The sequence below is a fragment of the Crinia signifera genome, chromosome 9 (genome assembly GCF_055691185.1).
Source record: "Crinia signifera chromosome 9, ASM5569118v1, whole genome shotgun sequence".
Lineage (NCBI taxonomy): Eukaryota > Metazoa > Chordata > Amphibia > Anura > Myobatrachidae > Crinia > Crinia signifera.
In genome coordinates, this window is record NC_139225.1 from 146868664 (window position 1) to 146896475 (window position 27812).

Below are 27812 nucleotides of genomic sequence, written 5' to 3' on the forward strand. Positions count from 1 at the left end.
GGGGGGCTGTGTGGAGGCAGTGTGGTCTGTAAGGAGGGGCGCTGTGTGGAGGCAGTGTGAACTGTGAGGAGGGGGGCTGTGTGATCTGTGAGGAGGGGGGCTATGTGGAGGCAGTGTGGTCTGTGAGGAGGGGGGCTGCATGCAGGCAGTGTGATCTGTGAGGAGGGGGGCTGTGTGATGTGTGAGGAGGGGGGCTGTGTGGAGGCTGTGTGATCTGTGAGGAGGGGGGCTGTGTGGAGGCAGTGTGATCTGTGAGGAGGGGGCTGTGTGGCGGCAGTGTGATCTGTGAGGCGGGGGCTGTGTGGAGGTAGTGTGATCTGTGAGGAGGAGGGCTGTGTGGATGCAGTGTGATCTGTGAGGAGGAGGTCTGTGTGAATGCAGTGTAAACTGTGAGGTGGGATTCTGTGTGGATGCAGTGTGATCTGTGAGGAGGGGGGCTGTGTGGAGGCAGTGTGATCGGTGAGGAGGGGGGCTGTGTGGAGGCAATGTGACCTGTGAGGAGGGGGGCTGTGTGGAGGCAGTGTGATCTGTAAGGAGGGGGTCTGTGTGGATGCAGTGTGATCGGGTGAGAAGGGGGGCTGTGTGGAGACAATGTGACCTGTGAGGAGGGGGTCTGTGTGGATGCAGTGTGATCGGTGAGGAGGGGGGCTGTGTGGATGCAGTGATATGTGAGGAGGGGGGCTGTGGGGAGGCAGTGTGATCTGTGAGGAGGAGGGCTGTGTGGATGCAGTGATATGTGAGGAGGGGGGCTGTGTGGATGCAGTGATATGTGAGGAGGGGGGCTGTGGGGAGGCAGTGTGGTCTGTGAGAAGGTGGCTGTGTGCAGGCAGTGTGATCGGGTGAGGAGGGGGGCTGTGCGGTGGCAGAGTGATCTGTGAGGAGGGGGCTGTGTGGATGCAGTGTGATCTGTGAGGAGGGGGGCTGTGTGGAGGCAGTGTGATCTGTGAGGAGGGGGGCTGTGTGGAGGCAGTGTGATCTGTGAGGTGGAGGGCTGTGTGGAAGCAGTGTGATCTGTGAGGAGGGGTCTGTGTGGAAGCAGTGTTATCTGTGAGGAGGGGGCTGTGTGGCGGCAGTGTGATCTGTGAGGAAGGGGGCTGTGTGGATGCAGTGTGATGTGTGAGGAGGGGGGCTGTGTGGCAGCAGTGTGATCTGTGAGGAGGAGGGCTGTGTGGAGGCTGTGTGATGTGTGAGGAGGGCGGCTGTGTGGGTGCAGTGTGATATGTGAGGAGGGGGGCTGTGTGGAGGCAGTGTGATCTATGAGGTGGAGGGCTGTGTGGATGCAGTGTGATCTGTGAGGAGGGCGGCTGTGTGGGTGCAGTGTGATATGTGAGGTGGGGGGCTGTGTGGAGGCAGTGTGATCTGTGAGGAGGGGGCTGTGTGGCAGCAGTGTGATCTGTGAGGAGGGGGGCTGTGTGGAGGCAGTGTGATCTGTGAGGAGGGGGGCTGTGTGGAGGCAGTGTGATCTGTGAGGAGGGGGCTGTGTGGCGACAGTGTGATCTGTGAGGAGGGGGGCTGTGTGGAGGCTGTGTGATGTGTGAGGAGGGTGGCTGTGTGGATGCAGTGTGATGTGTGAGGAGGGGGGCTGTGTGTAGGCAGTGTGATGTTGTGGCGTTATGAGAGGTATCAATAAAGTTGTTCCTAGGGGCAGGGGCGGATTTAGGGATGAGGGCGCCCCTAGGCACAACAATAATGTTCGCCCAGGGCAGGCGACAGGGGGGGTCAAGGGGGACAAGTGTGACGGGCCCCAGCAATCTCAAGGGCCCCAGAGCTTCCATGCCCCATCATGGCCACTGGCCTGTCAGTGACCCTCGGGGCCAGGCCGTCTACTGTGTACCATCTGTGTGTGGGTGAGTCTGACTGACTCACTGTGTGCCACTGCTGTCTACTGTGTGTGTGCCTTGCCGTTTGGTGCTCAGAGCCATCTACTCTGTGTGTGCACATGGCCTGTTGCCTCATGTGCACAGCCATACCCGCTGCTGGCACTGTAGCCTCTGTCTCCTGTACTTTATAGCACATGCACGGGTCGTCTGTTCCGTGCCTGCTTGTAGTGCTGGGCGTTCTTTTGTGAAAGTGACAGGCCAGCAGAAAGCAGCAGCCAGGAGGCTGGACAACAGGACTGAGAACGAGAGAAGTCTGCACCTGAAAGCAGGATCTGGAGCAGCAAAAGGTTAAATGAGGCTCGTACAGAAGAGGGTTGTGTGGATTTGGGATTAGGTAGGGGCCCCAGAAATATAATTGTACAGGGCCCCAAGATTTCTGTTGCCAGCCCTGTGTTCGCCCCCCCCCCCCCCCACCCTCGCCTAATTGTATTATTTTTATTGATTACTTATAAGCCCCCATATTTACTAAGTAGGACAGTTTACATGGGCAGTATCTGCATGTCCTATCCATTTCCACTCTATTTAAGATAGAATATGGTACAGTACAGTGGATATTTTGCAGTTATTGGTCTGTAAGGAGGGGCGCTGTGTGGAGGCAGTGTGAACTGTGAGGAGGAGGGCTGTGTGGAGGCTGTGTGATCTGTGAGGAGGGGGGCTATGTGGAGGCAGTGTGATCTGTGAGGAGGGGGTCTATGTGGAGGCAGTGTGGTCTGTGAGGAGGGGGGCTGTGTGGAGGCAGTGTGATCTGTGAGGAGGGAGCTGTGTGGCGGCAGTGTGATCTGTGAGGCGGGGGCTGTGTGGAGGCAGTGTGATCTGTGAGGAGGAGGGCTGTGTGGATGCAGTGTGATCTGTGAGGAGGGGGTCTGTGTGGATGCAGTGTAAACTGTGAGGAGGGATTCTGTATGGATGCAGTGTGATCTGTGAGGAGGGGAGCTGTGTGGAGGCAGTGTGATCGGTGAGGAGGGGGGCTGTGTGGAGGCAATGTGACCTGTGAGGAGGGGGGCTGTGTGGAGGCAGTGTGATCTGTGAGAAGGGGGTCTGTGTGGATGCAGTGTGATCGGGTGAGGAGGGGGGCTGTGTGGAGACACTGTGACCTGTGAGGAGGAGGTCTGTGTGGATGCAGTGTGATCGGTGAGGAGGGGGCTGTGTAGATGCAGTGATATGTGAGGAGAGGGGGTGTGTGGATGCAGTGATATGTGAGGAGGGGGGCTGTGGGGAGGCAGTGTGATCTGTTGGAGGAGGGCTGTGTGGATGCAGTGATATGTGAGGAGGGGGGCTGTGTGGATGCAGTGATATGTGAGGAGGGGGGCTGTGGGGAGGCAGTGTGATCTGTTGGAGGAGGGCTGTTTGGATGCAGTGATATGTGAGGAGGGGGGCAGTGTGGATGCAGTGATCTGTGAGGAGGGGGCTGTGTGGATGCAGTGTGATCTGTGAGGAGGGGGCTGTGTGGAGGCAGTGCGATCTGTGCAGAGGGGGGCTGTGTCGAGGCAGTGTGATGTTTGAGGAGGGGGGCTGTGTGGATGCAGTGTGATATGTGAGGAGGGGGGCTGTGTGGAGGCAGTGTGATCTGTGAGGAGGGGGCTGTTTGGCGGCAGTGTGATCTGTGAGGAGGGGGGCTGTGTGATGTGTGAGGAGGGCGGCTGTGTGGATGCAGTGTGATGTGTGAGGAGGGGGGCTGTGTGGAGGCAGTGTGATCTGTGAGGAGTGGTGCTGTGTGGATGCAGTGTGATCTGTGAGGAGGGGGCTGTGTGGCGGCAGTGTGATCTGTGAGGAGGAGGGCTGTGTGATGTGTGAAGAGGGCGGCTGTGTGGGTGCAGTGTGATCTGTGAGGAGGGGGGCTGTGTGGAGGCTGTGTGATCTGTGAGGTGGAGGGCTGTGTGGAGCCAGTGTGATCTGTAAGGAGGGGGCTGTGTGGAGGCTGTGTGATCTGTGAGGAGGAGGGCTGTGTGGAGGCAGTATGATCTGTGAGGTGGAGGGCTGTGTGGATGCAGTGTGATCTGTGAGGAGGGGTCTGTGTGGAAGCAGTGTGATCTGTGAGGGGAGGCTGTGTGGCGGCAGTGTGATCTGTGAGGAGGGGGGCTGTGTGATGTGTGAGGAGGGCGGCTGTAAGGATGCAGTGTGATGTGTGAGGAGGGGGGCTGTGTGGAGGCAGTGTGATCTGTGAGGAGGGGTCTGTGTGGAAGCAGTGTGATCTGTGAGGAGGGGGCTGTGTGGAGGCAGTATGATCTGTGAGGTGGAGGGCTGTGTGGATGCAGTGTGATCTGTGAGGAGGGGTCTGTGTGGAAGCAGTGTGATCTGTGAGGGGGGGCTGTGTGGCGGCAGTGTGATCTGTGAGGAGGGGGGCTGTGTGATGTGTGAGGAGGGCGGCTGTAAGGATGCAGTGTGATGTGTGAGGAGGGGGGCTGTGTGGAGGCAGTGTGATCTGTGAGGAGGGGTCTGTGTGGAAGCAGTGTGATCTGTGAGGAGGGGGCTGCATACCTCCCAACTTGTGTCCGGATGAAATAGGGACGCTCGCGCGGCGAAGCTGCGCGAGCGCCCGAAAAGGGGGCGGGGCGTATGCAAATGAGGGTGCGGCTTATGCTACTAGATTGGGGGGTCTCCCAACTGCCACCCCCCGCAGCGGGACAATGCCTGCCGCGGGTGGGACGTCGGGACAGGACCCGAATCGTGACAGTTGGGAGGTATGGGGCTGTGTGGCGGCAGTGTGATCTGTGAGGAGGAGGACTGTGTGGAGGCTGTGTGATGTGTGAGGAGGGCGGCTGTGTGGGTGCAGTGTGATCTGTGAGGAGGGGGGCTGTGTGATCTGTGAGGTGTGATCTGTGAGGAGGGGGCTGTGTGGGAGCTGTGTGATTTGTGAGGAGGAGGGCTGTGTGGAGGCTGTGTGATGTGTGAGGAGGGCAGCTGTGTGGATGCAGTGTGATGTGTGAGGAGGGGGGCTGTGTGGAGGCAGTGTGATCTGTGAGGTGGAGGGCTGTGTGGATGCAGTGTGATCTGTGAGGAGGGGTCTGTGTGGAAGCAGTGTGATCTGTGAGGGGGGGGCTGTGTGGCGGCAGTGTGATCTGTGAGGAGGGGGGCTGTGTGGAGGCAGTGTGATCTGTGAGGAGGGGGCTGTGTGGCGGCAGTGTGATCTGTGAGGAGGGGGGCTGTGTGGAGGCTGTGTGATGTGTGAGGAGGGTGGCTGTGTGGATGCAATGTGATGTGTGAGGAGGGGGGCTGTGTGGAGGCAGTGTGATGTTGTGGCTTTATGAGAGGTATCAATAAAGTTGTTCCTAGAGGCAGGGGCGGATTTAGGGATGAGGGCGCCCCTAGGCACAACAATAATGTTCGCACCAAATTGTATTATTTTTATTGATTACTTATAAGCCCCCATATTTACTAAGTAGGACAGGTTCCAGGGGCAGTATCTGCATGTCCTATCCATTTACACTCTATTTAAGATGGAATATGGTACAGGTTGAGTATCCCGTATCCGAATATCCCTTATCCGAATTATTCCGAAAACCATACATTCCAGAAAGTAAAAAAAAAATTGTTTTTGTTAAAAACTTACTGGGGACATCTGTAACAGCACTACTGGGGACATGATATGTAACTGGCACTATATATGTACAAGACAATGATTGCTTGGCATTCAAATTCAATATCTGAGATAGTACACAAATTTTTTTCATGTTCTTGAAACCTTGTTTTTTGAACAAATAAAATATATTTGTGTGCATTTCATGTGTTTGATGTGTTTATACAACATAAATGCAAGATACCTCAAAATACATCCGTGAAATATTAAAATATTCTGAAATACGGAATAATCCGTTATCCAAAATTCTCCTGGTCCCGAGCATTTTGGATACGGGATACTCAACCTGTACACTACAGTGGATATTTTGGTACATTTTGGGCTGACAGTACTATCACAGTCATCCAAGTGCCGCCCCCAAACATGTGCCGCCCCTAGGCACGTGCCTCACGTGCCTAATGGAAAATTCGGCTCTGCCTAGGGGCAGGCCTGGCCCCTTAATTCACCCCTGAGCAGATGTATTGATCATCATATTCTTGCAAGACTGTCTCCGAGGAAATGATACAACTGCTCAATTATTACCAAACCAATGATTATAAAACTGATTTATTGGTTTATTACAGAAGCTGATTATATGAAGAATATAAAGGCACGAGTTAATTGTTTTTTGATACAAAAGGACGATTAGTGAGGGATGGTTACACCATGCAGCCATTCTTGTTATAGTTGTCCATGAAGTTATTCACATTGGTGCACTTGTTGCGGTAACGGGTGGCCTTGCAGGACTCAGGACTGGCCAGTTCCTCGATCCACGAAGTGTTCTCCAGGAAATATCTCACCCTGGATGAGGGAATGGGGGGCAAAAAGAAATTAGATGGAGAGGAAAATGACAGGAAAACATGTATCAAGACACGGATAAGGAAACACGAGCGTAGCAGTGATTATGGGTCACGCACCCTCCATTCTCGTCCTTGGTGTGTCCATCCTGCCCCATAATCAGGTATTCCTTTGTGGCAAGGCGCATTTTGCATGCCGTGCGTTGGTAGAAGTACCGGATTTCTCCCTTAGCAATGTTCTCATCCGCATCTGGAGAGGTGAAAGGGAGGAATGGTCCATCATTTGTGCTGTGGTATTTTTTTTCTTTTAAAGAGCACACTTACACCCCTCACACCCCTCTCACACCCCTCTCACACCTCGCTCACACCTCGCTCACACCCCGCTCACACCCCGCTCACACCCCTCTCACACCTCGCTCACACCCCTTTCACACCTCGCTCACACCCCTCTCACACTCCTCTCACACCTCGCTCACACCCCTCTCACACCCCGCTCACACCTCGCTCACACCCCTCTCACACCCCTCTCACACCCCGCTCACACCCATCTCACACATGCAGCTGTTTCCCGGGTGTGTGCACATGAACGCACATCAGCCCAGGATTTCTGCATGTGTGAACGAAAACACCCCGAGACTAAGCGGGTCATTCTATTTGACTTGGTAAGCTGCGAAGCTCGCAGCTTACTAAGTCGATGTGACGCCGCCCTGGGGAATCTCGGCCCCCCCATCGCAGTTTCCCCTCGCATCCATGCGAGGGAATGTGTTACGAAGACGCATCCCCTCGTATATGTGCCCGCAGCAGGATAAATAATTTGGTGGTCGGCAACCATGGAATAATTTCTCCTGCCTTCACAAATATGTCAGTCCCAACTGACTTATATCAGCCTCCCACCACCGGCAGGCATCGGCCCTGCCCACATGGTGAAGCCCATGAAACACTGGGCATTCCCATATCCCACCGCTGCCACCACCCCTGTCTGCCCCCTTCCCTCCCTCCCCTCTGCGAACGGCCCAGTGACAGTAATTCGCAGTCGGGGTTTGCACATGTGCAAAAGTGCCCCCACTATCGAATTCGTTTCACTTTGTGTGACCCAGAATCGGCCCATAAGTCCACGGGTCTGTGACCCTGCTCCCAACAGAACAATGAATTATTCCGGCCTTCATTAAACTGTTGTGAAGTGTACGACAGGAACTCCTGGAGACAGTCATAATTCATAATCTTATTACAGGTGACTGTGTAACCATAGCAACAACATAAACACTGCACTGTGCACTATTACAGAGGTGACTGTGTAACCGTAGTGATGCACTGTGCACTAATACAGAGGTGACTGTGTAACCATAGCAATGCACTGTGCACTAATAAAGAGGTGACTGTGTAACCATAGCAAGGCACTGTGCACTAATACAGAGGTGACTGTGTAACCATAGCAATGCACTGTGCACTAATACAGAGGTGACTGTGTAACCATAGCAAGGCACTGTGCACTAATACAGAGGTGACTGTGTAACCATAGCAATGCACTGTGCACTAATACAGAGGTGACTGTGTAACCATAGCAAGGCACTGTGCACTAATACAGAGGTGACTGTGTAACCATAGTAATGCACTGTGCACTAATACAGAGGTGTTTGGGGCGGATAACTTACTTTTCCGCAGAACTTCAACAATTTTAGCTTTATAGACAGTGAACGAGCCTTCCTGATTCACTTCTTCCACGTTCACTCGGAACCCTGCATTAAAATATTATTTATTTTCATGTAATGTGATGTGATGGTAACAAGCAGCTCAGCCCCCTGTCAGTCATGTAACCCCCTGTCATTCACCTAACCCCCTGTCAGTCCTCTCCTCCCTTTACCAGTCATCTCCTCCCTCTATCAGTCATCTCACCCCCCTGCCAGTCATCTCACCCCCCTGCCAGTCATCTCACCCCCTGTCAGTCATCTAACCCCCTGTTCAGTCATCTAACCCCCTGTCAATCATCTAACCCCCTGTCAATCATCTAACCCCCTGTCAATCATCTAACCCCCTGCCGGTCATCACTCCCCACTGCCAGTCATCACTCCCCCCTGCCAGTCATCTCACCCCCTGTCGGTCATCTAACCCCCTGCCGGTCATCACCCCCCTGCCGGTCATCTCACCTCCTGTCAGTCATCTAACCCCCTGTCAGTCATCTAACCCCCTGTCAGTCATCTAACCCCCTGCCAGTCCTCTCCTCCCTTTACCAGTCATCTCCTCCCTCTACCAGTCATCTCACCCCCTGACAGTCATCTCACCCCTGCCAGTCATCTCACCCCCTGCCAGTCATCTCACCCCCCTGCCAGTCATCTCACCCCCCTGCCAGTCATCTCACCCCCCTGCCAGTCATCTCACCCCCCTGCCAGTCATCTCACCCCCCCTGCCAGTCATCTCACCGTATGCCACTCTGGGACTGTAGCAGGCAAATTCCTGGCGATTTGGTTCTTGCAGTTTCAGAGTTTGCTTTGCCGTGGGACACGGACCTGTATTACATACAATAACAGTCACAATATTGCACTTCTGTATCCAAACACTCTCCTCTGTATTTACCAATATCTACAGATTTATCTCCACAGATGGTGATTCATTTTATTTGTCATAATAAATTACAATCTATAATGAAAGGAATTGGTGGCAGCCAGCATCTCTGCCAATCACCTATAGTCCAAACCAGCATCCGCTGCCGCAGGAGAGATGTAATGCAGCGGTGATGCTGAATTCTCTTCACTGATTGGTGGAATAGGAGCTCCACCAATCAGCCTCCAGCTTATACTTACAATTACAGTTCTTGTACGTTCATAAAGAAATTCAACCAGTTAACCAACTATCTATCTATCTATCTATACAGTATGTGTATATACACACACACACACGCACATATATATATATATATATATATATATATATATATATATATATATATATATATATATATATATATACACACACATACACACACGTGCTAATTATTAAATAGCACATGAGGCATTCTCTCACCTTCGGCACACTGGCAGACATCCTCTGAGCACAGCGTGGTAATGAAGGCTGCAGTAGATGGGGCACCGTAGAACACTCTGCATTGATTCTCTGTGAGGAGTGATATAGAAATATGAGTAATCAAGAGACATTGATGAATCTAATTACATGCATTGCTTCCCAATAAATCAATAGTTTAAGGGCGGGATGTATTAATATACATTGCCGCCTTTCGCCGGCTGTCCGCCGCAATGCCAGCGCATATGTACTAACATATGCGGCTGGCATTGCGGTTCGGTAACGGAGACCCCCCGCGATACCTGTACTGTGGTCTGCGGGGGATCTCCGTCTCCTCCCTGCCGCCTCCTGCTGCCTACACGCTGGGGACAGCTAAGCAGGCTGTCCCCGGCGCCTCCTCCTCCCCCTGCAGCCGGAAGGACGTCCGGCTGCGTTTCTAGGGGGAGGAAGGGCTTACCTTCCGGGGTCCAGGAGGACCTGCAAGAAGGTAAGCCCAAGGGAGAGGGAGAGGGGGGGTCAGCGAGGTGGCGGGGTTGCGGCGGGGGGCGAAACTGAGATTTATGTCTTACCTGTTAAATCTCTTTCTTCGAGGACGTCAGGGGCCACAGGGATTACATTGGGTAGAGAGTGAGGTCACGACCTTTCCAGCACCAGAAAGGATAAAACTTCTGGACTGCCCAGAGACAGCCCTGGCTCCTCCCTCCTCTACCCCGCCTCCTAGGCTAGCTTACTTTCAGTTTTTTCCAAAGCCAGGCAGGAGACAAGATAGAAGGAAGAGAAACCCATACAGTAACACATTCAACAAATATATGTGTGTGTGGTTGCTCAACAGAGGAACCATAACTGTGACATGTATAAGTACCTCAACAAAGGAACTTTTAACTAAGTTCACTCAACGGAGGAACTATGAACTTCAATACCATGAAGCAGGCGCGGCAGGGAGGGATCCCTGTGGCCCCTGACGTCCTCGAAGAAAGAGATTTAACAGGTAAGACATAAATCTCAGTTTCTTCTGCGGCAGACGTCAGGGGCCAGAGGGATTACATTGGGATGTCCTAAAGCAGCCACCTAAGGGTGGGGACGCGCCTGTGCCGCGGCCAGTATATTCTGGACGAATGCCGAGTTCTGAGAGGCAAACATAACAAACGCAAAAAAAGCGTAAGAAATCGTTGGCAGACGACCAAGTTGCCGCCTTGCCAAGTTGCTCTGCCGTTGCACCACCTGTAAAAGCCCGAAACACACCCACAGATGTAGTGGAATGAGCCCGTACCCCTGCAAGAACGGAGAGTGAGGTGAACAAGGAATCCTGCTTGATAAACGACCGCAGATATCGGCTGGCAATAGTCTGCATGGTAGCAGACCAGCCCCTCTTATGAATTCTCTAGTGGATAAAGAGAGAGTCAGATGGCCAAAGTATTACAGCGTGATGTACATAGTCGTGCAAAGCACAGACCATCTCCAGTTGATTGCTGCCCAGGAGAGACCGCCGGCCTACAAAGGGCAGGGATCACTATCTCCTGGATGACTTGAAATTCAGGAACCACCTTGTGAGGTGTAAAGTAACGTTTCAAAGAATCCGTTCTATGAGAATGAAAGACTATGAAAGGCGATTGACCTAACAGAGCCTACCGGGCAGACACCCAGCAGCAACGGTCAACAGGAAAACCGTTGTCCCAGTTAGCTTGTAAAGAGCCCTAAAGGGCCCAAAGAATCAGAGAAAGATTTTATCAAACCACCATGTTTGTAACAACCAGAGGTTGGATCTGCAGGACCCCCTGCAAGAATGAGCGGAGATCATACCACAGAGCTCATAGGCTGTGGAATACAAAGGAGTAGGCTGAGCCCTGTTGCTTTAAAGAAACAGGCGGAGGCCAGCCCCCACTACTTCTACCGAAAGGACAAAACCCTAGACAAACGGTAAATTCTGGGATTGAATTCAATCCCGTGGCTTTTAATTAGGTTGTCTTAACAGCCCTGTGAGCAGTTCTGGCCCCAGAGGCAGACAGATAAGAGAGACCCCTAACAGGGTTCACAGATCCGAGAACCAGATTCTCCTGGATTAAGGTGCCCCCACCTCCACTTTTAATGTACAAATTACTTTGAGGAGGAGCAAAAATGGTGAAAAGCCTACCTCCGCACGAATAGCCACTGGACTGACATAACAGAGCGTGGACTCTGTAACCTGCAGGGTCTCGAGACCTGGACACATACAGGGTGACCTGGTAAAAGGTGACGCAAAGCCATCAAACCACCATTGGTCCACCCCAATGGCCTACCAACCACAGGAACACCTCCGAAGGGAGGGTCCATCTGTTGGTATAGTTTTGCCAACAAGGCCGGGATCTTGCGCTCCCATTGGAAGAAGCGGGAGGCCTAAGCCTACAGCACCTGGTATTCCCAGATGGTCTCCCATCCAAGTACTAACCAGGCCTGACCCTGCTTGGCTTCCAAGATCAGACGAGATCAGGCGTGTTCAGGGTGGTGTGGCCGTAGGCTCATAGCCGGCCCACTCAAAGTGTCACCCTAGTGGTTGATAACAAACCACCCTTTTTTGCATCACCCGACTGGACCTGCACAGGGTGACCTAGAAACCAAGGTTCTACCTTGCAGAAATCCCACAGGACTGTCTTTTTCACTTAGGTTTCAAGACAGAAGCATCTTTTCCATAATAGCATTATCCAGTCTATGTCTTAAGATGTACTGTTGCGTGTATAAAACACGGATTTACCAAAAGGATCAGTTTTGGTTATAATGTATGTGTATGTAGATACATTAGAAAACAAACAAACAGGAAACTATATCGAACCGCTGTTTGAATGTAAGAAGCGAGAATGCTGACCTAGCACCGCTATATATATCCACTAATATACATATATATATATATATATATATATATATATATATATATATATATATATATACACATATATATATATTGTGTATGTACATATATATATATATACACACACGTACACACACAAATGCCTACAAACATAAACATATGCATTCATGTACCCCTATACAATAGGTCGTACAGATTAAGAGGCAACATATTGGTATATAGCATATGGTGGCGCTGAAATGAACAAGGCCGTCAACATTGGCAACCAGTAAAACTTCTACCAAAGTGAGATTGCGTCCCTGAAGGGATGCATAGTCAAGGCCATATTAGCTTTTAATTATAAAAGCTACAGCCAGTGTTACTCCGCTAACATAACTTAAAGGAGAACCATAAGAAATGACAAACCGAATTGTTTGTGGGAGAAAACGGGAGCACCCGGAGTAATCCCACGCAATTACGTGGAGAATATACATAAACTCCACCCAGTTAGGGTAATGGCGTTGTTTGAATGGAACCCATGTTATCTACAACAGCTGGTGTTCCCATGTGATCTCAAATGAGATTGGGCATATCCAGTGTGGTATGAATATAGATTGACATCAGTGCCGTGAGGTAGTAATGTTAACCATTACACAGTTCGTACTGCACCTCCACAGCTGCATCTCCCAAAAATGCTACCCCGCTGGGGTGCAAGGCTACTAGAGGCCTGGAGGAATACTAAGTCAAATTATCTCAAATGTGCGATCTGCATGTTAGATGCATGTGATCCTAATGTAAATCCGACTACATAGTCAGATCCCACACTGGATTGTATTGTGCGTACACACCACAACCAGCTCTGTATGTGACAGTGCAATGTTCAAACTTCCAATGACCAGGAATACCGAAGGTTATCCTGTGGAGAAATTACACTTCAGAATCCACCGTTGGTGACGTTTGCCATAGTGCCCTGTCAGAGCATGAAATAACCCCAGGTATTGTGGGGACTGAATCCTTATAGCCGTGCGCCTTGTCTACTTAAGAGACGGGAGCGTTGCTGATTGAGCTATTGCTCTATTAGGGTAAAACAGGCCTGGACTATGTTCCGACAGGGTTTAAAAGTTAGCAGAGGTGTCTTACACCAAGTGTCTGGACCAGAACTGTAATGGCTGCACACACTGTGATTTCTAATTGACTTGCTATGGATAACTTTGCTAACTCATGAGTTAGTAACATACAAGTCATGCTACCTGCATTAGACATTGCTGCCCTTGCCTTTGATTAATGGAGTGACCTCTGTGTCACTCTGATAGCAGGGTATAAGACTTCCTGCTGTCCTCTGTATGTGACAGTGCAATGTTACCCTCAGTATCTGTGCATCAGAGTAAGGCAGTGACCTCTGTGTCACCCTGATAGCAGGGTATAAGACTTCCTGCTGTCCTCTGTATGACCTAGCTGGCAGCAAACTGTCCCCCCATAAACTGTAATCTGAGAACACAGTATCTTTCTGGAAGAAAGCAAGAAGGGGTTTTATTTTGTCAGCCAGCAGATACACATTGCACAATTAGAGGCTTATTGCAGAAATCTAACGATCTCTATGTCACGGAGGAAAAATACATCAGGCAAGGCAACAGGGTATATGGCCTCAGGCCTCAGATGACAATGTAAACTGAGTTATACACTTTCCACCTGACAATATATACACTACACACACACAGGGAGAGAGAGTAGGTATAGGTAACCAGAGATAGAATCACTGGATAAGAGAGACAGTATAAGGAGATGAGCTGCCACAGGCCAATCAACAACACTATGGTATATAACACAGGAGTGCTATGACCTAATTTACATACAGCCCAATACTGTCCCACTATGCTCTAAACCCCACTGTCTGATCACAGAACCTGGGGGAGCAGCTGCATTCAATATGCAGTTAACCAGGACAAGCTTGAGCACAGCCCTGGCATTAGCAGTCAGGAGCCTCCAGCAGCGTGCAATGGCGGCAAGTATGTTAAAATGACCGCCAGAACCGCCTGATAGCTGGGAAAGTACCATGGACTCCGTCCTTACAATGGCGTCCCTTTTTGAAAGGGTAGCCGCGCCATCAGGCTATACTCATATGCCCAGGCTGGCCGGTGGTACTTGGGCCAGCCTTGCAATGTGTGCAGGACACCAATATAGGAGTCCCTATGTCACTATCGCTGTCCTCTGACATTGTACAAGAGGCAGCTAAACTGGTACAGCTAACACCTATACTTCTGACATGCAGTGATGGTGTTAACACAGTTATGAGACACAGCACAATGCATATAATAATAAAAGTGGCACTGAGCTCCGCAAAGCACATAGGCCGGCAGGAGCATAAAGTACTGTACCCTGTGCTCCAGTAGGAGAGGTACAGGTGGGATTTGCCCATATGGCCCGGCAGTGAAGAGATGGAACTCCAGACTGGCAGAGAGCTCTCTGTGTCCTTCTTACACGTGCAGCAGGCAGGCAGGAAGAGATCAGGGCTGGAAACCCCGTGGGTACATCCTAGCTCCTGTCTCCGGGAGAGGGGCTGTGTGAGGAGAGGCTCCCTTCCCCCTACTAGCAAATGGCCACCGGGATTTCATGACTCATGCGGCGTCGGTAAAATGGCGGGGATCCGGCGCTTGCCGGGCGGCCCCGCATACCGACGCCGCTGCCCACACTCAAAGTCTCCCTGGTGGTCCAGCGGGTCAGGGTGCACACCTAGTGAAAGGAGGCGTTCTGGCCGCTTGCTAGTGCAGCCCGGCGATCCCCCCCACCGGGCTGCTCAGCCGCTATAACTGCGTGCGCATTCGCACTCCCAGCGGGGAGCGCGTTACCTGAAAGCGGTTGTCACCGCTGATGTCCCGGTCCCCGTCGCGGCTGTGCTCTCCAGTGCTTCAGAGCCAGCCGAACACCTCCACTTGTGGGAGCCACGTGGGTGGTGTTGGGCTGCCGGGTCCCGGGTGATGGAGCGCAGTGCAGGGATCTAACAGACCCCCAGTGCTGCTGCTCTGTCACTGACTCCAGTCAGTGTAAAAATAAGAATAAAAAAAAAATTCAAAACGAAGTTTAAGCTGCTTTAACAGCAGCCCTTTCAAAATGCGTGTTGGCTCCTGCCAGCACAATCAAAACTGAAAGTAAGCTAGCCTAGGAGGCGGGGTAGAGGAGGGAGGAGCCAGGGCTGTCTCTGGGCAGTCCAGAAGTTTTATCCTTTCTGGTGCTGGAAAGGTCGTGACCTCACTCTCTACCCAATGTAATCCCTCTGGCCCCTGACGTCTGCCGCAGAAGAAAAGAAGCCCATAGGCTTTTATAGGGTATCCTCACCTTTGGGTGGCGATACCCTGCCCGGCGAAATCCGTGTGGCCGGGTAATAGTACATAGGAAAATGCGGTAAAACCGGCGTTTTACTGCATTTTCCCTTTAGTACGTCCTGCCCTATGTCAGCACCCCATTTTGGAATACTTTTATACTTTACCCCATAATCAAAGCTGTTTTGCTTTTAATCTTAATCCTTCATATATATTAACCACAGAATGTCCCAGACACAAAGCCAAGGACTATTTATATATACTGTATTATTGCTGGGATGTAACGGGAGCCAATTTTGGTCCGATTTTTTTTAATACACCAAAGTTCACTAAAAGTCAAAAGCTTTCGGCTCTGAATACGAGGGGCCGCTAAATCCAGGTGTTTTTACCATGCTGAACATACATCTCAGCCAATATAATGGGAGCTGGTTAAGAAAGCCGGACATAAACAGTTCTATCAGATACACAAGCAGCTTCTGCTGGGTTAAAGTGATATCCAGCATGCCTATATTCTGTATGTACAGTAATTGCAACTATATTTGCATTAAAACAAATTCTGCTACAGTGCTTCCCTGCCAAACAGTGTAACATGTTTTGGTATGCAGATACCATTGTATGTGGCTTGCCTATATTTTGGGGGTTATTCTGGTTCACTCGCAAAGGCAAATTCACTCTCAGATGGACAAAACCATATGCACTGCAGGTGGGGCAGATGTAACATGTGCAGAGAGAGTTAGATTTGGTTGAGATACTTTGTTTCTGTGCAGGGTAAATACTGGCTGCTTTATTTTTAAACTGCAATATAGATATTAGTTTGAAGTACATTCCCCATCCAAATGTAACTCTCTCTGCATGTTACATCTACCCCCCCCCCCCCCTCCCCTGCAGTGCACATGGTTTTGTCCATCTGAGAGTGAATTTGCCTTTACGAGTGAACCAGAATAATCCGGGTTGGGATCATTTGGTCTACAGCATGATGGTCGACAGTCATTAGGTCAACACCATTAGGTCGACATGGGAAAATGTCAACATGGTTCTAGGTTGAAAGGTCATTAGTTCGACAGGTCATTAGTTCGACAATGTCTAGGTCGACATGGACACAGTTTAAAGTGCACCCAGTGGCGTAACTAAAGGGCCGCAGCCCCCGCGGTGGCGGCGAGGCGCCGGGGGTCTGCGGACGCTGTTGTTTCTTCGCCAGCTCCCCACTGCTTGTGGGTGCAGCGGGGAGCAGGCAGGGGGGTCCGTGCGGCGCGGGGGTACCTGTGGTCAGGGACTCGGGAGAGCCTGGTGGTCCCTGCGGCGCTGATTATGAGTTGCCGGGGTCCCTGCAGCGAGGGGGGGGGTCTTGTCTTTTAACAGGGGGGGGGGGGGGGGGCGACGATATTGTCCCGGCGGGGGGAGCTAAATTTTCTGTTACGCCACTGAGTGCACCGCATCCCCTCGAATCGCTCGCTGCACTCGCAATGCGTCGGGCACACTATTTTATTCTCCCACCACACCCTAGTGGCTGGTAGGGCATGAAATACCGCCTGTCAGCACATGGTGGCTCAAAAAACAGTGAAAAACCCCATGTCGACCTTTTGACTGTCGACCTAGACATTGTCGAACTAATGACCTGTCGAACGAACGACCTGTCAAACGAATGACCTAGAACCGTGTCGACCTTTCCCCATGTCGACCTTTTTCCATGTTGACCTAATGGTGTCGACCTAATGACTGTCAACCATCATGCTGTAGACCAAATGACCACACCCCGAATAATCCCCTTTGTGTGTAATTGCGACTGTATGTGCATAGCAACTAATGGTACACTGCAGCTGCAGCATTAGAGAATCTTGGCTGATGGGGGCCCACCGAGGATTTTCCCTGGAGCCCTACGGGCCAGCCCGGACCAGTACACATCTAATGTGGATTTCTGTAAGAGGTACGTACTAGAACTCTATATGATTTAATAACTGTAATTGCCGTCACATGGGAAAGAGCATATCACTGCTGCATCCAAACACACAGCAGCAATGCAAATAGAATCTGTCTGTGAATCAGGCACATAGAGAAAGTCATTGCCATATTCAAGCCATTAACCTGCATTAATAAAGCTTTAAATGGTATTGTAATCTATGGCATTATTCCTGAATGACAAAATACTATTACCAGGCTCATAGAAATCGTACAGGACTGCGGATGCCGGCTGCAGAGGGGAGATCTTCACTGACTGAATAGCTTCAAAAGTCACACAATTCCGCTCATTGGAAACCTGCAACAATAAACAATGAATGGCGAAATGCCTGATACAATGGAGCGGGGGATACCAAGAGAAGACGGGGGGGGGGGGGGGGGGATATAATAAACCCGGACAGAGCAGGGAGTGGAGGAGAAACTGAGCAAGACATGATTGGGGGAGTGAAGAGGATCTGTGATGCTAACCATTAAATCCATTCCTCAAAATCTAATTTGGGGGAGTCAGTGTCACTATACCTTTGGGATCTACGGAGTGCTGTGATGGGTAAATCTTGCTGTTTAGTTTTTACAACCCTACCCCACCACAACCTCAGTTCAGAACTAACAAAACCCATTGGAGAGATCCAAATCCGAAAAACAGGGGGACCCTGTGTAACAATACATTGCATCTATCCTTCACACTAAATGCTCCACTGGATGACGATCCACACCCGGTTGGAGGCGATATCGCTGTCTGGTTATGCAGAAGGAGGCGTCAATTACAAAGACTCCTCCCACTACAGTATTGTATAGTCCTAGCACCCAGCATCAGATCATTTCCCTGCTCTGAAATGGCAGTGACACACCTCTGTTTTAACAACTGAAGCTGTGCACACCCGCAAATCAGCGTTCAGCATCACTATCCTTCTAAGTCCGCCCCCAGGCTCCTATTGGCTATGGTTTCACAGGAGTCTGGTGGGCGGCCTTTGATTGACAATAAATGTTGCATACCAGGTGCAGCGGCGGCAGGGGGACCCCTAGTTATGCACGGGGGGACGGGGACCTCACATTGTTTTACTTTTTTACTTTTACTGAAAAACCTCACACCCCCGTTACAAAAAAAAAAAAATTGCACCTTTACCAAAAAATCGCACGTTACCGTTACTACAAATCACCAGTGATTTCTGGCACCCTCCTATATAGTATTTCGCCCTATACGTCTTACTGTGGGGCAGCGCCTACTGCGATATCAGGCATATTGGCTGCCATTGCTGCTAGTATTGTAACCACGGTAATCACACCTGGCACAGACTGCAGATATCCTGTGCATGCCATCTATCCACATTCCTCACTGTCCCCCTCTCCAATCCCATCTCCCTCATTCTCACCTGATCAAAGTACAAGAGGAGTCTTCCAGCCTGGATTTCATAGTGACTGATGTACATCTCAAAGCCGCCCTTCAGCTGTCAGGAAGAAAGCAGAGATGTGTCATACACAACACCACATACATAGATCTATACATGCACTCAGTGAGTGACCTATTATACCAGGGATAATATGTATTCTGCAATCGGGGGGGGGATGCGTTCCGATGCCGTATATTACAGGCCGGGGTCCCGGTACATGCAAATCTGGCACCTCTTATATATACTACAACCAAACCGTGGCCCAATTCCAAGCAAGTGGTGTCCCCAGTCACCTTGTCCAGATCCTGTGTATTGGGTTCAAATCCGCTCAGCAGGGTTACATCTACAATGGCCATGCCAGACGCTCCAGGCCGCTTCTTCCTGGAGGAGGAGAATAAAAGGAGTTTGGCGTATTGTGGTGGTAACCGCCCATTTTGTGGGAGTGTCAGGGAAAATGCAGCTGTGATAAGGCATTTCAGGGAGGGTCTGTGACACCAGCAGCGGCGTTGATGAGCCTGTTTCTGTCATCACAGAGCTGTGGGAGGGTCAGACTTAGTCACACTGCTGAATCATTGGATGGTTTGTGAATTGCGTATGGATTGGCAGGTGAACAGCGAATAGAAATGATGTCACCGCTTCCTTACCTGAGACATACTTCATAGACGACTTTCACATCCTTGGCCTTAGGCTGGGAGATCTCTCTCCGCACTCTGGTCCGCTGATCATGCCAGAAAATGTTGTCTCTTGGCTCGTCCGCCATTTCTCCATCATCGTAGTCGTAATTGTAGTCTTCCACAGCTGCCGGGACATAGAGTATGACATAAGTGACACCCTCCGGACTGGCATTATGGCTGCAGTTACCGCAGGGCGATTATGACATGGCACAGACTAATGACACATACTGACATGAAACGGAAGAGAAAGTTGGCCTTGACCAGACTGAGTTCAAATGTACAGCTTCCGATGGTGCACCCCAGTGATGCAGCGATGTGGTGTAACAATACATTGCATCTATCCTTCACACTAAATGCTCCACTGGATGACGATCCACACCCGGTTGGAGGCGATATCGCCGTATGGTTATGCAGAAGGAGGCGTCAATTACAAAGACTCCTCCCACTACAGTATTGTATAGTCCTAGCACCCAGCATCAGATCATTTCCCTGCTCTGAAATATCAGTGACACACCTCTGTTTTAACAACTGAAGCCGTGCACACCCGCAACTCAGCATTCGGCATCACTATCCTTCTAAGTCCGCCCCCAGGCTCCTATTGGCTATGGTTTCACAGGAGTCTGGTGGGCGGCCTTTGATTGACAATAAATGTTGCATACCAGGTGCAGCGGCGGCTGTTATAGACACTGCAGCCAGCACATATGTTACACACATCTCTGCATGTATGTTTATATGTGCTAAGTGGTTCCCCCCCTGCACTATCTGGTGTGAGCTGTCACCCAGGGTCTGCAGCTGCCGCTGCTGGTGAGTACTTACCTGTAATAATGTTGTCTCCATGCACAATAACTTCCAATCCAAGCTGTGAACAAGTTGACTTCTCTGCCTGCATGATGTTGTACCTCTTCAGTACCTATCAGAAGGAAAATATTAAGCATCAGCCCCACAATACAGCAGCATGAAACGGAGTTACAATGAACTTTTCATCTTCACACGTCGGCAGCCATTTTGTCAGCATTAAGCTGGGTACACACCAGTTGATAAATCTTCAGACGAATCTTGTTCTCCGTGCACGCTGCCCGATCCATCGAGACCGAAATCACAATTGGGCGCCCGCCCACTGAGCTGTCAATCACTGGCAGCTCCCGGTGTGGCTGTATCGGCGGATCGCCCGTACACACAGTACAATGCGCTGATATCTCTTTAGTGGGAGGGCCCAAGCACAATTCCATCTTGCACCACCACTGCTGTGTGGCAATGTTTAACAGATCTGCTATAAACTGCTGTGTGTTTGTGCCGCTACTGTGTCGCTTAGTAACCAGCCAGCTATATAATGAGCGGTGGGGTAGTCAAAATTGACTAAAAATAACTGGAAATTAATGTTATTACAGTTAATACTACTGTGGGAACAAAATAAGGCCTGAATTATGTGATTTTAGCTTTTCTGTCAAGTGTAAAAAAATCTAAAACCAGTCAGTGGTTTCGCAAATCCAGATTCAATGCTGGACGTCTACATGGCTCTGTAATACACAGACCCCTACCGGACAAGACATCCAGAGACAGATTCCTGGATTTTCATACTCACTGTTATAGTGCCAGTTCCTTTGCCGGATACCTTCACCTTAAATTTAGTCCCCATAGATTTCTGCAATACATAAGACAAGGTATACAGTCAGGAACACACACAGTAATACTGTAGGACAAGCCAGGGAGCTAGCAGACAGGGGGCGCTGTTCCTATAGAATTACAATCTATAGGAAAATAGCATGCTTACCGTTATTCTTGGAACAGCGAGGGGGCGTGGCATGGCAATCAGGGGGTGGGAAGTGGCGTGGTGGCACATGATGCTAGTAATGGGGCAGTACTGGGGTCGTATCGGGGAGACCATGTTATTGTGACCCTGTCCTTTGCCACACGATGCCAATATTACCACCATGGGGGGGGGCACCATCACCCGAAGCAGAGATGGTGCCAGGTGCACACTGCTACATATATTACAGCGGGCAATGCAGCAGTTAGTAGCCGTGGGGCATGAGAGTCGCGGACCCATTGCAGGTGCTGATGACCAGTGCCTTGCATATGTGCTGTGTGCCCAACACCGTAGTCACCACCCTAGTTAGGGCCCTACCCTCTGGGGAAACCAGATCCAGTTACACAGAAATGGTGGTCTGGGGTGTGTGGAACTGTTTCCGTATAGAAGGTACAGGTAAGTATTAAGGAGGTTATTCTGATCGGTGCGGCCAAACGTGCGTACGTACGCTATTAACGTACGCTAGCCGTACGCGGCCGTTGGGGTTAAGTCCACCCACAAATCAGCCGCTTACGTACGGGCAGAAACAACGTAGAAGGGGAGTGGCGTACAAATGAGCGTACGGCAACGTACGCGGACGGGCCAGCCCTTACACTCCGACAAATGGCGTACAACTGAGCGTACGGCAACGTACGCGGACGTCTTTCGTCCGTCTTCCCACCGACTTCTTGCGGAGATCTGAGCGTAGGCCAGCTTGCACGGACGGCTCCCTATTGTTTTCTATGGAAAACTCAGCTTATGTCACCGCTCGTGAGAGTGAGCGTACGTCCGTGTACGCTGGCATACCCTTGACATATATGGACCTGCAAATCTTGCCTTTCAACTAGAATTCTGACAATTGATTAATTAATCTATTTGTTATTCAATTATTGTTTTCTATTAACTCAATTGTCTACCTTAATAAAGACCCTAATAAAACTACATTTTAACCCTCATTACATGTATATTTGTTATGTTCTAATGTGGCATTTTAATCACTATCTATGTGTCCCCATATTGCTGTTACTTTTAAATCAAGTTATGTTGGTGTTTCTGTATATGTACTAAATTATGTCCATAATTACTTTGTCCTAAATGTGTAACATGTATACCTACCCTGATGTTATGTGTGATGTTTTAATCGAACAACATTAAACATTCATGCATTTTCACTATGTGTTATTTTACTCAAAAACACACACATTCACACATCAATCATTACCCCTCACCTCAAATTACAAGTATAACTTACAGTACACATCTGTATGTACCTACCCTTACAAGCCCTCTAACATATTTATTATTAAAAACACAGCCAATTTATAACAGAATATAAACGTTTATTTTGAACAAAAATAATAAGGGGGGGGGGGGGATAAAAATAAATTATATGCGGGCCTCCAGTAGGCCAAAAAGGATTTGGAGATACAGGAGAGTCAGGCCGATCTCCCGCATGAGGGCTGCCACCTCCTCCTGCTGCTGTTCAGTGTCTGTAGTGAAGGGATAAAAAAAAAAATTTATATATAACATACACAAATGTTTGTTGTATTTGTACATAATAAAAAGTTGTGAGTTATGTGTGAAGGCCACATACATTTTTAAACTACATTGAAGATGGGTCTGCTGTAAACACAGTACTAAAAAATAATATGTTAACACACACATACTGTACATAGTAAATCACATTAATTAAATTACTCCTTCTTGAATGTATGTATGCTGAGACCCAATTGGTAGTTTGGTTTTGGGGGAATCACCTCTAACCTCACAATTAGGCTGTGCTATTTAAGTGTTATGACATTGTGGCGGCTTAAGCACTCCTTACTATTTTAAATTTAGGACATTGCTGTACAAATTATAGGCCTACAGCTATGTTTGTAAAGCATGCATCCGCATGGCCTCACACACTTTTAACAAAACAATCTCTACATTTATGTTGCACATCATGCTGGGAACTGGAGTTACCCAACACCTGGAGCCACATAACTACCACACCACTAATGTCGGATATCTCATTGGATGTACTGTTATGTCAATTATTCAAGGGGTGAGGCATGGCCACACTCAAAAAAACCACCAAGGGGACCCTTGTTCCTGGAGAAGGACAGGACACACCTCATGGTCGCCCTGCAGTGATATGTTGCAACTAATGTTGATGTTGGATACACATATGTGGTTGTTGTGATTGTTTATGTGTAGAAATGTGTAGGTAAACATTAGACACATTATTTACTTACGGCTACTTGAGCCATCCTGGTCGCCGCTGGTTGGCTGTGCGGTGGTTGGGGGGGTCAGGAGCAAGGTGGATGGGATGGGAATTTGGATAGAGGTAGTGGGTGTGAGTGGGGATTGGAGAGGTTTGGGGGTGGGTGGTGGAGAGGTGTAGGGGGGTTGGAAATGGGGTGGGGAGGGGGTGGGGGTAGGGGTGGGGGTGGGGGTAGGGGTGTGGGTGGGGGTAGGGGAGGGGGTTGGGGAGGAGGGTGGGGGTTGGGGAGGGGGTTGGGGAGGGGGTGGGGGTGGGGGTTGGGGAGGGGGTGGGGGAAGGGGATGGGGAAATTGTGTGGGCCCCAGCTTGAGCCATTGTCTCGGCCTCCTCTTCCTCCTTCTCCTCTTCCTCCTCCTCTTCTTCCTCCTCCTCTTCTTCCTCCTCCTCTTCTTCCTCCTCTTCCTCCTCCTCTTCCTCCTCCTCTTCCTCCTCCATCTGGCTGCTCCATGGCTGCCTGCTCCTGGGCTGCCTGGTCCCGGGCTGCCTGCTCCCTGGCTGCCATGCGTGCCCTTGCCCGTGCTGAAATGTTCATGTTGATGGCATAGAAATCGAAGATTGGGTTTCATAAAAAAGGGGGAAAGAAAAATTCACATTAGTCATGCTCATAACCTTCCAAATTATCATTGCTGTTATATTTCAGACATTTATCATGCAAACTAATTGATATGCTACACCCAAAAACTGAGCAACTACTTAAACCCCCCCCCCTATACACCCCCTATACACCCCATATACACCCCCTATACACACCATATACACCCATATACACCCCTATACATCCCCTATACACCCCATATACACCCATATACACCCCCTATACACCCCATATACACCCCCTATACACCCCATATACACCCCCTATACACCCCCTATACACCCCCTATACACCCCATATACACCCATATACACCCCTATACACCCCCTATACACCCCATATACACCCATATACACCCCTATACACCCCCTATACACCCCCTATACACCCCATATACACCCCCTATACACCCCATATACACCCCCTATACACCCCCTATACACCCCATATACACCCACATACTCAGGAACATATTTATAAAAAGTACAGAAAACATTAGCAAAAAAACGCAGACATACTAGTAATAAAAACTTACATCGGGCAATATGGCGGCGAAGTGTGCTGAGCAAACCTGGCTGCCGCCGGCGCAGGTCTGACCAGCGCCGCTCAACTTGCACCAGGCTTCTGCGGACGCCGGTGGTTGAGTATATTAGGCGGCGGGCAGCAGTATACGCCCGCCGCTTGTCCCTATTGCTCACATATGGGCCCCTGGGCCCCAGGTGACGGTCCATCACGTCAACCAGGGCCAACAGCTCCTGGGTCGCAAACGGCCTAGCCCTGGTAGAAGTCATATTGGCAATGGCGCAGTTAATAATAGCAGGTACATATATCACTTTTGGTGCTTGCTGATTGGTCTAAAAAATTGTTTGTTTGGTATTAACTTTATTAATCCTTCTTACATGAACAAACTGGATGCAAATAGAAACTTACGCGGACCGTTCCGATATACACAGACCAAAACCAACAGCAAGCATTAAATGTATAGAGAGGAACTGTATATACAGTGTGCGGAAAATGATACACGCAACCGTCTACTTATATATACGCTGCTTAAAGGGGCACAATGCAACATGTTGGTGTATGACAATTTCATACACATTACATATGTAAGGAAAGCATTATAACGTGATGTTTTGAAATGTGACTCACAAAGCATACACGAACTGCAACAGATACCAGCTGACAACACTCATCATTGGAATGACAGGTGCACACATTTCACGATGTAGCACACAATGCTCCACAACCTGTGTATGTGCATATACAGGTGATTGATCAGGTGCGTTGCGACCTGCGTAATTTAAGCGGGAATTATCGGCGGCAAATATCGGCGTAAATGAGCAACTACATTGCGGGGAAAAGTATACGCCCCCTTGTTCATGGCGGGAGATTAACATATAAATATTCAGTCAGATGCAGGCCACAATTGCTGCAAACATGTCTAGTTCTGACGATTCCGCAGCTGAGGACGCTCTCCAGAGAGCACAAGCAGAATCCCTGCTTGAAGCGTTACAGAAGAGGGAACAGGAGCGGAGAAGGAGGGCTCAAGAGAGAGGTAGCCTGCCAGACCAAGCGGGCCCCTCACTAACAGGCCCTGTTCAACCTCCACCAGCTCCACAAGGGCCAAGCAACCAGCCAGAACAAGAGGTTGCATCTCTCCAAACAGGTGTGACCCAGCAGGTGCATGGTGAGAGAACTGGGGCCACCAGAAAACAGGCTGCAACATCGAGGGTGAGGACTGAGCAGGATGCCACCACCAGAAAGAGAAACCCTGCATTTGTAGAGGCAGAATTAAGAATTTTAGTGCCGAGGGCACGCGAATGGATAGAATTGCCAACCAGGAAGCCGGGTGCCAGTGCAAGGAGAAAGCTTTGGGACAAGATCACAGAGGAAGTGAACCAGGTGTCACCAGTGGTCAGAGATTGGCTAGCGGCGAAGAAAAGGTTAGTGTGTTTGTCAGGGCTATTTTTCAGCAGGCTCCAGCAGGAACTGAGGCCCTTATTCTAGTTCACTCGGACAAAATATTTCTTAGATGGACAAAACCATGTGCACTGCAGGTGAGGCAGGTGTTACTTGTGCAGAGATAATCAGATTTGGGTGGGGTTTTACACCTGCCTCACCTGCAGTGCACATGGTTGTGTCCATCTAAGAAATATTTGGTCAGAGAGTAAACTAGAATAAGGGCCTCAGTTGCTGCTGGAGCCTGCTGAAAAATAGCCCTGGTGTTTGTCCCCCTGATAATGTCATATGTGTGTACATATGTTACATGTATGTTTTGAGAATAATAGAAAGGTGTGTTTGTAGATAGTGCTACACTTCAATGTCACATGTGAACACAACCATGTCTAATAACCCACATTGATATCTGAAACATGCACCATTGGTGTGATGTGAGGTTATGGGCACAGTTCTGCTCATGTGAAGTATGTGATGGGACAAGAGAAAGTGTGTTTTTGAAAGAGTTGTTGTAACATGTTCCATATGATGCTACTGAAACAAGAATGAGCAAACTGTGCACATGTAGCTGGTGAGAAACTACACATCCCAGTATGCCATCCCATAGTTAAATTACTCCATAATAACCACATTGTCAAGCTATGGTGGAATGTGTAGTTTCACAACAGGTGGAGGTGCATAATTTGGCCATGGATGATGTCATTTCTGCATAGTGATGTATGTATGTGCATTTAGTGGCCTAATGAATGAGATGAGACACTGAAATGCCTTCTAATGGAGACATTTATGTGTGTGTGGGACACATATGGCTAAAAAACATAAGATCACCCACACTAGGAAATGTCACGTAGCTAGGGGTACCACCTAGTCCCTTTAATTCCGGACACATATTAATTACACAGGTTCTGTGGCTGGCTGACTTCAAGACTCCACTTCACCTAATTTTAAACTGCCACAGAACCTGTGTAAGTAACATGTGTCCAGAATTAAAGGGACTAGGTGGTAACCCTACACGTAGCACAGTGGTGCACATATCTCATGGTGATATTTGTATTTTTAAACTTGTAGGTGGACTGACTTCAAAACGGCAATGAAGAGGAAGATGACTGACCGGTACAACCACAGCATGTCCACCGGGAGAGGGCCTATGCCCGATCATTTTGAGTATACCCCCCTGGAGCAGGACACCTTGGACGTGATTGATGTGGGCGAGGTCAGGGGGATCTCCAATATGGACAGTGAGCTCCCGGCGGAGGTCTTTGATGCTGCTTTTGATGGTAAGTCACAGTAATGCATTGTATTTTGAAAGAGATTTTTTAGTGCGTATGTGATGGTGACATTGTTTTCAATTATTATCCTAGCAGAAGCAGAAACCCAGGATGTACCGGCAGCATCTTCCTCTGCAGAGCCACAGGTGGAGCGAGTGGTCCAGCCTCCACCAAGAAGACACCCCCAGCCCCAGCCACAGGAGACATGGGAAGAGAGCATGATGGTGACGCTGGAGAGGATCGAGCAGCAAGGGGTGGATGCTGCGCTCCGTCAGCAGCAGATTGGGGATTTTTTGGAGGATTGGAAGGCCTCAAACAGGCAGCAGTGTGAGGCCTTCAACCGCATAAATGACACTCTGGCGGCTGGCATGCAAAACATTGGCCAACACCTCAGCCGCCTGAATGTCATTCTTGCGGAGCTGCTGCCCACCGCCAGGTCCCTAAGGGACAATCCCCCATCTGCTGCCCCACCCCAAGCTGCTCCCCAACCTTCCACCTCTGCTGACCCTCCTGTGTCCACTAGGGGAAGACGCCGCA

The 27812-nt window shown here is 49.7% G+C and overlaps 1 protein-coding gene and 1 non-coding gene across 2 annotated transcripts in view; both read right to left on the minus strand.

The window, feature by feature from the left end:
• Positions 1-5987: 5987 nt before the first annotated feature.
• LOC146036253 (complement C4-like) overlaps positions 5988-27812 on the minus strand; it is a 97940-nt gene continuing 76115 nt past the window's right edge. The window contains exons 31-41 of the mRNA XM_083160132.1: positions 20987-21046; positions 20221-20314; positions 19375-19528; positions 19024-19111; positions 18713-18787; positions 17538-17640; positions 9252-9341; positions 8651-8737; positions 7886-7969; positions 6354-6483; positions 5988-6237 (exon numbers count right to left, since the gene is read on the minus strand). Of these exons, the coding sequence (XP_083016258.1) occupies positions 6096-6237; positions 6354-6483; positions 7886-7969; positions 8651-8737; positions 9252-9341; positions 17538-17640; positions 18713-18787; positions 19024-19111; positions 19375-19528; positions 20221-20314; positions 20987-21046 (1107 nt within the window). The 3' untranslated portion in view covers positions 5988-6095. The remainder of the gene's footprint in view (positions 6238-6353; positions 6484-7885; positions 7970-8650; positions 8738-9251; positions 9342-17537; positions 17641-18712; positions 18788-19023; positions 19112-19374; positions 19529-20220; positions 20315-20986; positions 21047-27812) is intronic.
• LOC146039435 (5S ribosomal RNA) lies at positions 11625-11743 on the minus strand. The gene has a single exon (XR_014462941.1). It is a non-coding gene; the product is annotated as a 5S ribosomal RNA (ribosomal RNA).